At 42.7% G+C, this 12846-nt stretch overlaps 1 protein-coding gene across 1 annotated transcript in view; it reads left to right on the top strand.

Annotated features, from left to right (window-relative positions):
• Nucleotides 1–12591, top strand: part of RAP1GAP (RAP1 GTPase activating protein) — a 32014-nt gene extending 19423 nt beyond the window's left edge. Inside the window, exons 16-22 of the mRNA XM_010141813.1 lie at nt 1159–1262; nt 3225–3227; nt 3374–3487; nt 8210–8336; nt 8425–8527; nt 12328–12413; nt 12568–12591. Coding sequence (XP_010140115.1) covers nt 1159–1262; nt 3225–3227; nt 3374–3487; nt 8210–8336; nt 8425–8527; nt 12328–12413; nt 12568–12591 — 561 coding nt within the window. The remainder of the gene's footprint in view (nt 1–1158; nt 1263–3224; nt 3228–3373; nt 3488–8209; nt 8337–8424; nt 8528–12327; nt 12414–12567) is intronic.
• Nucleotides 12592–12846: the final 255 nt, after the last annotated feature.

Below are 12846 nucleotides of genomic sequence, written 5' to 3' on the forward strand. Positions count from 1 at the left end.
CTTTCCCTATTAATTTGTCCACTTGTCCTTCTGTCAATCTCTTTTTGTTGGATCATCCCATTTCACAAGTGGTGACAGCATGTGTTGCAGTCCGTTTTGTCTTGCCTATCTCTAGCCCCAGTTCATCGGTAAAGTAGAGCTGAGATCAATGCAGACTTGGAGAAGAAAGCCAAACGTGATTGTACATCAGATATCTATCTCTGCTGTCCTGGATTAGATTGTGTACTTTGCCATACCTTAAAAAAATGCATGCACTGTAGTTTGACCAGAACGGTACTGTATTGTCATAAGGCAAGAGCTGAGAACATGTAGCTAGATCTGTTTCATTTTCTTTGATGTCACCAATCAGATTATTTTCTGTGATATAAACAGGTGCACAATGTTTTTTCAAGGTGCTCTTTTGCTGTAAATAGAATTTGCATGTTAGGAACAAACAGTAGAATTAATAAAGTTTGGGGTGAGAAAAAGAGTGAGTATTTCTAGTCACTGTCAAAGCCTTTCTTATTTGATAGGGACACTAAACATAATGTGATCAGCGTAAGCATAATAACTGCATGTCAAATGTTTCTAGAAAAGGATCCCTGTTTCTTTTATTGGAAATGTGGTTACCTTGGCCAAAGTGCTTGCAACTGATTGTGGTTTCTGCACTAGTGATGTCCATACAGGCAAACTGCAAAAACACATCTCTGAGTAAGCCAAGAAGGTGCCTTTCAGTATGGAAGATTCTTAGTGAGAGTTTACTCAGTTGTGCATTTTTTATGTCAGCATGAAAAAGTTAAAGAATAGCAATGACTTGGGTTTGCTGCCTCCTCCTTCCCTCTAACCTCTAGTTTTTTCTACCTTTCTGATTCTGCCTCCCCTCTCATCGTATGGGGATACCTCCCTTCCTGTGCTTCTTTCTCTGTATGCTAGCTGCGTGTCTTGTTCTGCCTTTGTTTCTTTATTTCCCTGTCTCTTTCTCCTACCACCTTTGTAAGCCCTAGCTTCTCTTTCTCACTGACAGGAAGTACTCCTTCTTGCACCCGTGGAGCTGGGCTGTGCTGTTGTATTGCAGAGTAAAGGAGAGGATGTGGATCCACGTTGTAAACTCCCTCTCCCGTGCTTCTGGTTCTGTCTTGTTCCCCTCCCTTCCTTCTGTCACACTTTCCTTTTTTCTAGTCTTTTGCCTTGCCTGGTAGGAGCCCTTCACGTACTCGAGCCAGCCGCTTCCATGGGCGACGGAGCAGTGCCATTGGCATTGAGAACATACAGGAGGAAAAGAGGTATGAGCTGTGGGAATATGAGACAAAAAGAGAGAAAAGGAGAAGGAGTTGAGAAAAGGGAGATAGAAAGACACCTATAAGGACAGAAAGGGAATTGACAAGAATGAGAACTGGAATGGAAGTGGTTGGAATGGGAAGAAAAGCCTGATTATTAGCTAATGGAGAAATGGACAAATGACAGAAACAAAATAAAGAAGGACATTTGGAAAGAATCGATATTTGAGGAAGAAGGGAGGAGATGGGTGGTGGAACATAGTAAGGTCGCTAATAAACATTGTGCAGCATGATTCAGGACTCCTGGTTCTCCTGTTTTGTATTTGCCACTTTTTTAGATAAGGGTCAGATGAAAGACTTTTGCCTGGGAAGTGGGAATAGGGTGCTTGATTGTTGTCATGTCAGAAAGTTCAAATAGACAAAATTTCTGATACCTTCGAGAAAGGATTTTTTTTTTTAAAAGCTTTAAGTCAAAATAACTAGCATTTATGTTAGACTGAGAAATAATTGCAGTTAAAGGGTAACATACAGGTTCAAGGAGTGATTTGGCATATTTGACAGAATTATTACCATTCAAAAGTTGTCTGCTGGTCATGAGAAGCCATTTAGTTAAATCAATACATTTGTCTCAGCTCTAGTTGAGAAACCTTTTAAAGATTACAGAGTCTCAAGAGTCACATGAGTGCTCTGTGTCCTATATACAGTTTTTCCAGCTGCAAGAATTCCAGTGGACAGCATAAAGACTCAGTGTGAAAGGGGAAAAGCCATCTTTAATGTGGAAACTAGTGATTTCACAACAGGAAGAGTTACTGTGTTTTCCCTTCTTCCCAGTTATTCTCTTGGACGTTCTGTCCCTTAATGAGGTGCCGGTAATCTAACCTGAATAAAAATAGCATAGAAATTTCTTTGAGGAGAGGAAAAAAAAACCTCTTCTGAGACAACTTCCCTGTAAGTGTCAAATCCAACACAGGAGCCACAGCTCTTCACTGCTTTAAATAGTTTTGTACTTTATGCAGCTGTGCCCCTCAATCCATTACTTTGTGTACAACATCCTTCACTATCCCCTTAAGAGATCTGTACAAAAGTTTTCAACAACAAGGAAAAACCCTGGATTTATTCTCTCTTTTTTCCCCTGCTCTTTGCTAGGAAGGAATTGGTAAGCTATTTGGTTTATTTAGCTTTCCTTTTGCTTATTTGTAATCTTAGATATGAGGAACAGTGAGCCTCATCTTGTGTTTTGTGAAGGACTTTTGGGGTGATTCTGGGTGGTGCAGTTTTACTAGCAGCTGGTCTGTTCTAACAGTTCATTGCTCCTGAAAAGCAAGTATCGTACTTTCCCTCTCCCAGTGTCTCTTTCACCTACTCAATCCTGTCCAGTTCCTTGTGATGGCTCAGATGCTTCGTGGACCCTTCATGGAACTGACTCAGCCCATTAATCTAACAGAAGTATCAACTTTCCTTCGTTGTATTAGTTGTCTGACGGGTTCTGCCATAAACTGGCTCATGGAGAAGTCTGATGGGTACCAGAACTGGAAGAAAGTACGCTCAGCAAAAATGAAGGAGGCTGGAGCAGCTGTCTGGGAATTTTGTGCACTCATCACTGAAGCCACAAAAAAGCCCTCAACAAAAACCTGAGTTTTGCAGTCCTGAATTAAACATACCCTACTGTTCAGTTACACAGACAGCTTTCATCAGAAGTATCTTGACACATGCTAGTAGCAATAAAACTACTGTATCCATCCTTGAAACAGGGAAATTTGCTGAATCCTTTTTCTTTATGCAATAAATACATAAGCTCTCTAATCAATCCAAAAGCTTCGTAAGACTAATGAAATGGGGAGGGTATAAAAAAAAGTTGAAGAATTAAAGGGGAATAATGAAATTAATTTAGGCTTTTATATCCATTCAAAAGAATCTTACAGTTGGCCATTTCTAATATATTGTCCTCAACAAGCCATAACTAAGGAGTCGGTCCTTTTCAACACAACTGCGCTTGGTTCCCTTTCACGGGCACATGAGAGATCCAGCTTTGTCTTGTGATTTGTAAGGAAGTCTTAGAATAGATTGTGCTTAACTCTGGCCCTGGAGTATAGCTGGTTTCTCTTTTGTCCCTGCAGAGACACTTTGGAGAGGATACAGAAGGTGCTGGACAGTCCAGGGACCTTCTTTGACTTGAAGTCTGATGGATCATCCAGTCCCAGCTCCCCAGAGTTCCCCAGCAGGAAGAGCAAGTGAGTTGCAAATAATGTTAATATTTGAAAGATGCTCACTCTGTCTGCTATTGACTTAAGTGTGGTTCATGCCTTGATCTCTTGGAGGCTTTACTGGAATTGTCCAATTGTCCAGGTATTTACAGATGTCTGGCCATGGCACAGTAATTCAGAGCATGTAAGAAAGGAACTCAGTTTTCTTAAACAGCCAGTGAAGAAAGACTGGGCCACTTAAAGGTGATTTTGGCTGTATCTTTACTGTGATGTTAGCTTACCTCCAACAGGAGACACAAAGCCCTAGCTGTCCAATTATCCATTCTTATGTATATGTTTCTTCTGTAGTTTGCTCTGGAGTGATTTTGGAGCTTCATGGAGAAGCTTAGACAAGTTTACATTGAGTTGTACTCAAGTTCTGCTCCTTTAAGTAGGATTCATGGTGTGGCTCCCAACCAGCATGAAATAGCCTGTCTTCAGTCCTCGCAGGCTTTACAGCAGCCTCATGTACTGCCCCCATGTTTCATTGCTAAAGCACAGCTTACCACACCCAGTGTTCTCCTGCAAAACACATCATCTAGTAGCCTGCAAAATAGTTCTCCAGTTTCTGGTGATTGGTACCACAGCTTTGCTGTTGCTAAGCAGTATTACGCTGAGATGTGATCCTATGTAAGATACTTTAGGACTTCACAGAAACCACACATTCACATTTCCAAGACTCCAGACAACCTGTCTCTAAATCCAAGACTGCAGCTGACTTTCTGGAACAGCTTGCCTCACCTGTTTGTTTTTTTCATGAGAACTAGGATGATACCTATGGCAAAGAGAGCACTTTGTAGTAGGGCATGTCCCTTTCTCAGCACTGGGGTGGCTATAAGAAAATTTCAGGAAGTGCCCTAGAGCCAGACCTCTATGGCTGTGGTTGTTCCAGGTGCCAAGACTGACAAGGAAGGGCCTGCCTTCCAACTAGACCCAATGCTCCCTAAGAATTACTGTCTGGTGACTATCTGCAGTAGTTCAGCTACCCACTTAAATACTTGTAGGACTGCCCAGAATTCTGTCACAAACGAGGTGGAGAGTTTTGGTAAGTATGTTTTTGTGATACTAACTTTTCAGTTGGGTGGGTGCCCAAAATTTTGGTGGGGAGGAGGATGGGAGCACAGCTAGGAGATACAGACCATTTAAGATGCGAGCTCTGGACAAGTGAGAATGCAGGACATGGAACCACTGACTGGTCAGCAACCCTCCTCTTCCAGCATTACCACAGCATTCCACCTCCGCTTCCTCATCCTGCCTGGGACCTTGTTAGTGAACTAGAAGTTCCTGCCTAGGCACTCTTGCTCTGAGTAGGTAGCTGAGGTAACCTTGCCTAGTCAGCAAGAATTTTGCCTAGTAAGAAAACATATCATAGCTCATCTAGTCCTGGTTACCATACTGTAGAATGTGTGAATGTCCTAGAAAAAAACGATGAAGCTTTCTTGATGTCTGTTCCCGATTCCTGCATTGGAATGGGGGTTTCACACGCTTGCCAACCTCCATTCTCCATTCGTCAGCTGAGGAGGTGAGCCAGCTGCAATGGCTGTTTCAATTTGGTATCACGTGTTCAGAGAGAAAACATAGCATGGGATTTCACTTGCATGAATATTGTTTATGCACATGAGGCATGACCTGTATGACTTGGCAGCCTGTCCGTAGGATTCTCTTTGTGCATCTTTTTCCATTCATGGACTCAAACCCACTTGTATGATCACTGGAAAAAGTCTTGGTGGTTTAGCCCATTCCTGGGCAGTTTGTTTATGAGGTGGGATGTAGCATGGTGTTTTGCATAATTGGTGATTGTCCAGAGTTAGAGTTGTAATTTCAGAATTAGGGACCAGCTCAAGTGTAGTCATACATTCTGCATCGTATCTGGGGCTGGGAATCAAGGACATGTAATTCCGCCTTGTAGAGCATACCATTTTCACTAAGGTGGTGTTAGCACAGTGTTGCAGGAACAGGCTAAGAATGAGATTGTAGCAGTCTGTCTTAGAGACAGTTTTACTGAAATAATCTATTTATTGTTCATTAATTGCGGAGCTACAAATCAGGATCATGATAGAGGCATATTTCTAATGCAAAAAGAATTCCAGCAGGTTCTGGAGTAATTTATACAGCCCATATTAAAAATGTTATCCCTGTAGTAAGTGTCAGTCCGCTCCCGGTTCTGTCCAGGGAATAGTGTCCCAGGAAATTTCTCTACTGCAAAAATGTCCAGCACATTGCTGCTGGTTTTAAATAATAATTTTAGAGTCCAGACATGAATGATCAAACTCTTCATCTATGTTCTACTAAAACCAACCTGGAAATAAATGCAAAAGGAACACATAAATAATAGATTAATTCTTTTACAGTAGAGACAAACCAGCACTTACTTTCTGTCCTCGCCTGCTGATTTCCAGCACTCCCTTCTGCAGTGATTAGCCTGCAATCCATGAAGCCACATTGTTCACTTGGGCTAACAGTGTCTTGTCTCCCACATGCAGGGACAGTTGTCCTTAGTTTTTCTGCTCTGCTGTCCAGGTAGCCTTCCAAGTAATCCTTCTTCCCAACAGACAGACTTAAAAGAATGAACCAGCCTAAGTAGCCAGGTAGCAAAACTCCTCAGGATCAGACAGATTTCTGGGTTGCATCCGAAAAATCAAGCACTGTGCTGTGTGTGTCCAAATCCTAGGAAAAGTACATGGGTTTTTTGTGTGTGTGTTTTCCCTCCTCAGACACATCTGAGAGGGGACATCAAGCCAATCAGGAGTGGACCGGATACTACTCAGTCCTTGGTTGCCTCACTGAAGATACTGGCAAGACATTTGGGCTGAAATGAGAGTCCTGGCTAAGAGGAGCATGAACTTACTTAGAGGACCTCAAGGACTGTGGAGAAATGAAGTGGCATCAAATAATGCTCCACTGGCAGTTTCTGAAGCAGGAATCCTGGGAAAGGGAGATGGACAGATAGCTCCTATTGGAGCATTTTGGCTCTATGCCCTTTCCATTGCCCAGTCAGCAGCTACTGAACCAACCTCTACTGATGATGGGGAAAGGAGGACACCTTGAGTGCCTTCCCTTCTCTTCCCCTCCCCTCAGATGAGTGAGAAGAGAACAGCTTGGCCCACAGAAGGCAAGAGCAGAAGAGCCTTTGGGTGACATAGGTCAGGAAGTGCAGTGCAGAGAATGAGGATGGAGAAACCTGCTGAGGAAGGATGCTGAGAAGGAGAAAATTTGTGGAAATCTAGGTCCCAGTTCACTTCATGTTTTTTATTTGCTCTGCTAAGGGAGAAGCATGTTGGTCTTCATTTTCTCCAGAATGTATTTCCTAATCTCCTGAGGAAATACCTTTGGCCTATATTGGCCAAATCTTCACTGTTCTCCCTGTTGCATGCTGGCGTGTAATATGCCTGGGACTTTAGGTTTCATTATTGCTTGTAGGTCAAGACTGGCCACGTTTTGCAGTGTTTCTGAAAGAATAAATATATTTAGTATGTTAAAGGTGTGTTATCTTTCTTGCCTCCCTTAGTTTTTTGTGGGATTCTTAACATTTTTAAGCACTTACTTAATCTTTCTCTTATTGGCTGGTCTCTTGTGCAGGCAGTGAGTATTTCACCATAAATGTTAGGCTTACATGCACCTTCCACCATATAAGCATATCAGCCTCATGGACTGCTCTTTCTCCTAGATGATTGCAAGAAGTGGATCTTAAATTCCGAGCTGGGAGAAGCTGAGCTTAAGGGTCATTCTTGACAGATACGAAACATGCACCAGACTACCTCAGTGTCCATGACATTTCAGAGAGTGGTGGTCAAGTTATCCAATACAGTTTGTTTTGAATATTCCCTTTGTAATAACCCTGTGGGAGCTGAAAGACTAGTGGGACGGACTTAGAGGAGCCAGTCTACTGGCAACTGGGCACATGCAAGATCACCAGGATTGGCATCCTGACCTGGTATGTTCCTATCTGTAAGCAGGAGAAGGATTCTAACCTGTCTGTTCAAGACCTTGGCACTTGATCCTAAATAGTTTGGCAAGGAGATATCCTACAACAATGCAGATCTCAGTAATTTCTACTTTCCCATTGCCTCCTTAAACTTTCCTAGGTAACCATTCTATAGTAGTGGTTAATGTCTATATGCTCTCCTGACTCCTCCTGCTACAACTGTCCAGAAACACAGTGGTAACAGTTTATAAGCTCTATGATATGAAAAATGTGCTTTTATAGTCCCTTTGTACTGCCTGGAATTTCATGTAAGGTGATGATAGGCTGCGGGTGTGGGTGGCGTAGGCTGGGTAGTGCCTTCCCTTTATGCTCAGTTTTACACCTCACGATGCTGTATTTAGGCTCCTAAAATCTCTGGTCTCCAAAATTAAGGTATCTCCTGACTTTAATGAAAGTCTACAAACAGTGCTTAAATGCAGGTGGTTTGACTAGCTCTGCTTTAAAACTCTTAGGCCTGTGACTTAAAAATTGAGTTAGTCTTGTCCTTTCATACAGTTATCCAGAATGGAAACAAGAAGTGGTATTTCTGCTAAACTGAGTAGCAACTAGAAATTAAGGAATGCAAGCTACTTCACCCAAATGCTGTTCCTAGGTGGAAAAAATAGCTGTGGTTGTATAATTTCTTCTGACTGTTTCTGACTGCTATATAATAAAGATATGTCACAAGAAGCGTGAGCCTGTGTATAACAATAAGCATGATGATGTTGAATGCTTGCATTTCACAGAATGCTCAGGAATCAGACTTCAGGACACTGTGTGATGCAGCCATTCTCACGTTCTTCATCGAGTGTAAGCAGTTGTTGTAGTGGTTTGAGGGAATACGAACCATCTGAGGAAGAGGAGAATGACAGGGTGGGTGAAAAATCTCTAACAAACAGAGGCTACCCTCTCTGATTTTACCAAGTGCATTATTAAAACACGTCTTCTTTGCCCTCTCCAGGAGCTGACGTGCTCTCATGAGGGCCCTGCAAAACAGGATTCAATGGTTCAGAGTATGTGGCTGGATGACAGTGACTGCACACCCAGTACTTCCAGCTCACCAGGTAAAAAAGAAAGAAAAAAAGAGAGAGAGAAAATAATCTCCTACTTATGCTTCTAGAAGCATATGAGAGGATGAGCTACATTTGTTTGGCAAAATCTTTTGTATGCTATACTTAAGATTTGAGTAGCACAGGTGGATGGTAGGCTCAGAGAAACGGGGAGAGAAGCTAGCAGGCGAACTAGAATGGGAGGGGAAGCGTGTTTCAGCAACGTGAACAAATAGTGCTGTACACACTGCAGGATGAGTTACAGTAGACTGCAAAGAGTTTATGTGTGTCTGTTTCTGTGAAGAGCATGTGTCTTGGTGGTTGCTTTTCTGAATGTAGTGCCCACACCTCTTCATAAACTATATAGTTTAGATACGGGAATTACAGAAACAGTGCTTCCTGGACAAAGCAGTGTGCTCCTGACCAGGTGGGCAGTGAGGCAGCTAACCTGCACTGAGCTTTTTGACTGCCAGGACTGGGCTCTTAGCGTAGTACTTGATTAAAGGTGAAGTAGTTGACTAAAGTCAGCTTGCTTCCATTCACAGCGCAGAGATGATTATAGTCATTAGAAGTTCTCTTTAAACCCATAGCAGACAGAACTATTGCAGTATCTGCTGCTGGGATTGTATCAGCTGCCCTGATCTCAGACCCTGTTTACAGGTGTGTTTCACTTTGTAAAAATGGACTGGTTTGGATTGATGTTGAGCATCAGCCTAAAGCCAAAATTATGGAAAATTTAAATCAGTTTCAGTCTGTTTCTAAGAATGAGGCTGAAGGGACTGCATAAGATTGTGGGGAATTATGACTGGAAAGATCAAACTTTAGAGATTGGGAAGCCATTAGGAACCATGGAAGGCAAAACTTAATATTCTTGCTAAAATTCTCGAATAGGATCAGGTCGAGATGGTAGAAGACACCAGGGATTATGGGGAAGGCAAGGAAGAGAGTTGGTTGGAAAGAACAGTGAAGTATTTATAGGGATTGTTAAAAAGATTATAAGGGTCAAAAAGTGGGTCAATTTACTTTGAAGAGAGTTAGGTCTCTTAACCTCTGTAGCCGCCCTGCCTGAGATACCAAGAGTGGCCGTCAGATCCCTGCGTAAAATAGCCTGTATCTTAGCAACAGCAATGGAGATATTCTGCAGAGACCTGTTCTGTGAGATGTTCTGTGAGATTTCTCCACTTCTGCAGAACAGCTCCCAGCATGAGTGCTTGTATACTTAGAGGCACAAGAGAACCCAAGGGGCTGGTACTAAAATTCTGGAAGACCAGGAAAAACAAGTGGAGTTACTAGGAAGAGGGGTGCTATATACAGAGCCTGCCTATCCTGAGGGAGAGACAGGAAGGTGTTAAATGTGGCGATACGAAACACCAGCATGTCAGGAATCTTCACGGCAGAAGACAGCTAATGAGCTGCTATTAAGAGGGAGAAGTTGAGAATGAGCTTCTGTAGATCCCTGTGTAGAAGGCTAGGAAGAAAGAATTCAGTGTTACCAGCCCAGAGCAAGAGTGAAAAGTAAATACTCTAAAGCCAGGAGGCCTAACACCGTGTCCCTTTTTGAGTGGATCTGGAAATGACACCGTAAAGGCAATAGCTGCTTTGTGCCTGTGGTGTGAGAGTTGTCACTGTATCATCATGGCATTGTCCAGGCTACCATTACCACAGGTCTGGGGTTATCCTGGGCAGGCCACCACTCCCCTTAGAAACGTTTGACCTTTATTCACTCCTGTTGCCTTTGTGGCACCACACTGAGACCAAGCAGGTGTGAAAGATGTCAAAAGTGAATAAACAGCTTGTGTTTACCTGTGATCAGAAATGCTAATGGGAGCAGAAAATTACAAATTAGGTTGTTTTGCCTGAGTTTCAGAAATGGTCTATTGTCATCAAGAAAAACATTTCACATTTATTTTGACCTCCTGGGTAACTGCAGTTCTCCTTGCCCTCCATTTCTCCGAGAGCACTCCCAGGTGCAGACATAATGCAGTGTTCTTGTTAACAGTGCTGTTGTGCCTCACTTGCCACGGCCGATAGTTTAATCCAAGTGTGACCTTTCCATAAATCCATTTGTCACTCCCATCTACCTGCATCACGTAAAGCCCAGTGGAAATGATCCATTATAAATTCTTATTACACTGGTTTGGGTTCTCTCTTATTTCACCCCTCTACTCCCTTGTGCAACATTTTCCTTCCTGCATTCCTTTTCTTACCAGAAAATCCCACCGGATCCTAGAGCTGTAGCTGAGGTATGAAAGTTCAACTCCAGATCCAAATGCTAGGTTGACAGTACAGGCCCAGCTCACTCTGAGCTCCCAGCTTGCCACCTTGGAGAAAAGCTGCTGACTCAATATACTCTCCAGTAGAAGAGTGCCAGGTTATTCAGCCTAGCTGTTCCCCTTCTGTTATCAATATTGGAACTAGGAAGCTTTCCAGTGGCCTCTGCTGCTCTTCCCAGATAGTTTCCCAATCTGCTGACTCCTTACTGCCCCACAGGTAATATACATCAGTAATATCCATCACTGAGAATAGTCATTACAGAGAACGCAATGTAAAGGCCAACGTCATTTTTAGGCTTTATACACACCATTGTCAAGGGCAGTGATTTGATACTGACAACTGCAGAACTTTCACTGGGGTTTCTCAGTACCTTGGCATGGTAAGACAGATGCACCCGGCATGAATGGTGATTTTTTGCTGTACTGTATCTATTCTTATGTCTTCATTGCAGAGATTTAAACAAAAAAAATAGGGGGGGGGAAGGTACACCAAGAAACAAACAGGTTTGTATATGGACTTCTACCTTAGTTAATATGCATAGTTGGTTTAGATGGGTTTTTATTCAGTTACTTGGTCTATTAGTCACTACCTACAAACATACATCATCATTAAATTTCAAAGTACTAGAGCTAGGATACATACAAAATGGAGAAGAACCCTGGTCCTGCAAATTCATGTTGTTTAAAGCCAGAGTTTAGCAACAAATGGCAGAGATATACCAGTTTTGGTTTTAAACTCGGAGATTTAAATTGTGGGGGGTCACCTAAGAATAAATCAGAATGGTGTAAGAAAGAGGGCTATTACATTAAAGACATTTCTTTTGAAATGTGTATAGTGAATACAGAATGATTACAGAAAGCAAAAGAATGCTTTAAGTGTATGAATTTTGCAAAGGATTTAATCCCTGGTTTTGCCATGATGTTGATATGTGATGATGGGCAAATTTCTTAAACCCTGAGGTCAGACGTGGGAATCTTAAGAGAGTGGGCAGAGGGAGGAGAAAGACTGTGAGACTGTAACATTAGACTCTGCTTCACAAAGTGTATTCTTAAGGACGAGGCGTTCAGGTTGCACATCTATGTTCAGTAACAGTATTTCATTGCTTGACTGCATGATTCTGTTACCTACTGGAACCTGCTGTATTACTTTAAACTGTTTTTTGTGTATATCAGTAGACTGATACAGAAATTGAAGATGGGACTGATGGAAATATCTGGGGAAGTTGGAGAATGCCTTCATTATTCATTAGGTAGCTATAGACATAGCTTCTTCAGGCAAGAAGCTCCAGCCAGAACAGCAGCAGCATTGAAACACAGTCTGGAAACAGCAGCCAGTGACTTTTTTTTTAATGAAATGAAAGCTGGAGTGAGAAGTAGGTCAACGTAACATTAGTCAAGTTGGATGTAGATGCATTCCTGTCACTCTGACCTGTGGACGAGCCACAGATCTGGTAAAAGTTTGGGATAAAACCAGCTATATGTGGGCTCCTGGGATACCCTCTTGATTATTTCTTTATTGTTCTGTGCTTGGTTCCCTTCTAGGAAGCAGGTTGCTTCCTTCCAGCAGTGTTGCTGGCTCCACTGGAAAAGGAAAAGGCAGCAAAGCAGATGCTCAGCACCATAATCCAGTAAGTGCTTTAATAAAATGTTTCCTTCTCACCTTACAGAGATAAGGATGGGAGAAAAGAAAGAGACAGTTTAGGAGGCTTTGCTTGCTGAGGGTTGAAAGTACACTAAGAAGGTGCTTGCAGGGTAAGGTTAAAGAACTGCCTTGTTCTGCAGGCCTCCATTTTGTGCTGCGTGTGAGGTCACCGCTGGAGGACTGTCTCGGTGTACACTGGGTGAGGAGCACAGGTAATGAACACGAAGAAGTGCCATAGGCCCATGGTTCAGGGCGGAGGCCGGCCCCTGGACCGTCTCTGGCCTTACTGAAATTGTGCATCAAGTACTGTACATCTTCACAGTAAATAGAGGAGTATCTTCCATGGCCACCTGGCTCTGGCGTGTTTAATCTGCCTAAGCCCTGCCTTTCTTGGTTGCCTGTCCCTCTCAGGGAAACAG

The sequence above is a fragment of the Buceros rhinoceros genome, unplaced genomic scaffold (assembly GCF_000710305.1).
Source record: "Buceros rhinoceros silvestris isolate BGI_N320 unplaced genomic scaffold, ASM71030v1 scaffold17160, whole genome shotgun sequence".
Taxonomy (NCBI): Eukaryota; Metazoa; Chordata; class Aves; order Bucerotiformes; family Bucerotidae; genus Buceros; species Buceros rhinoceros.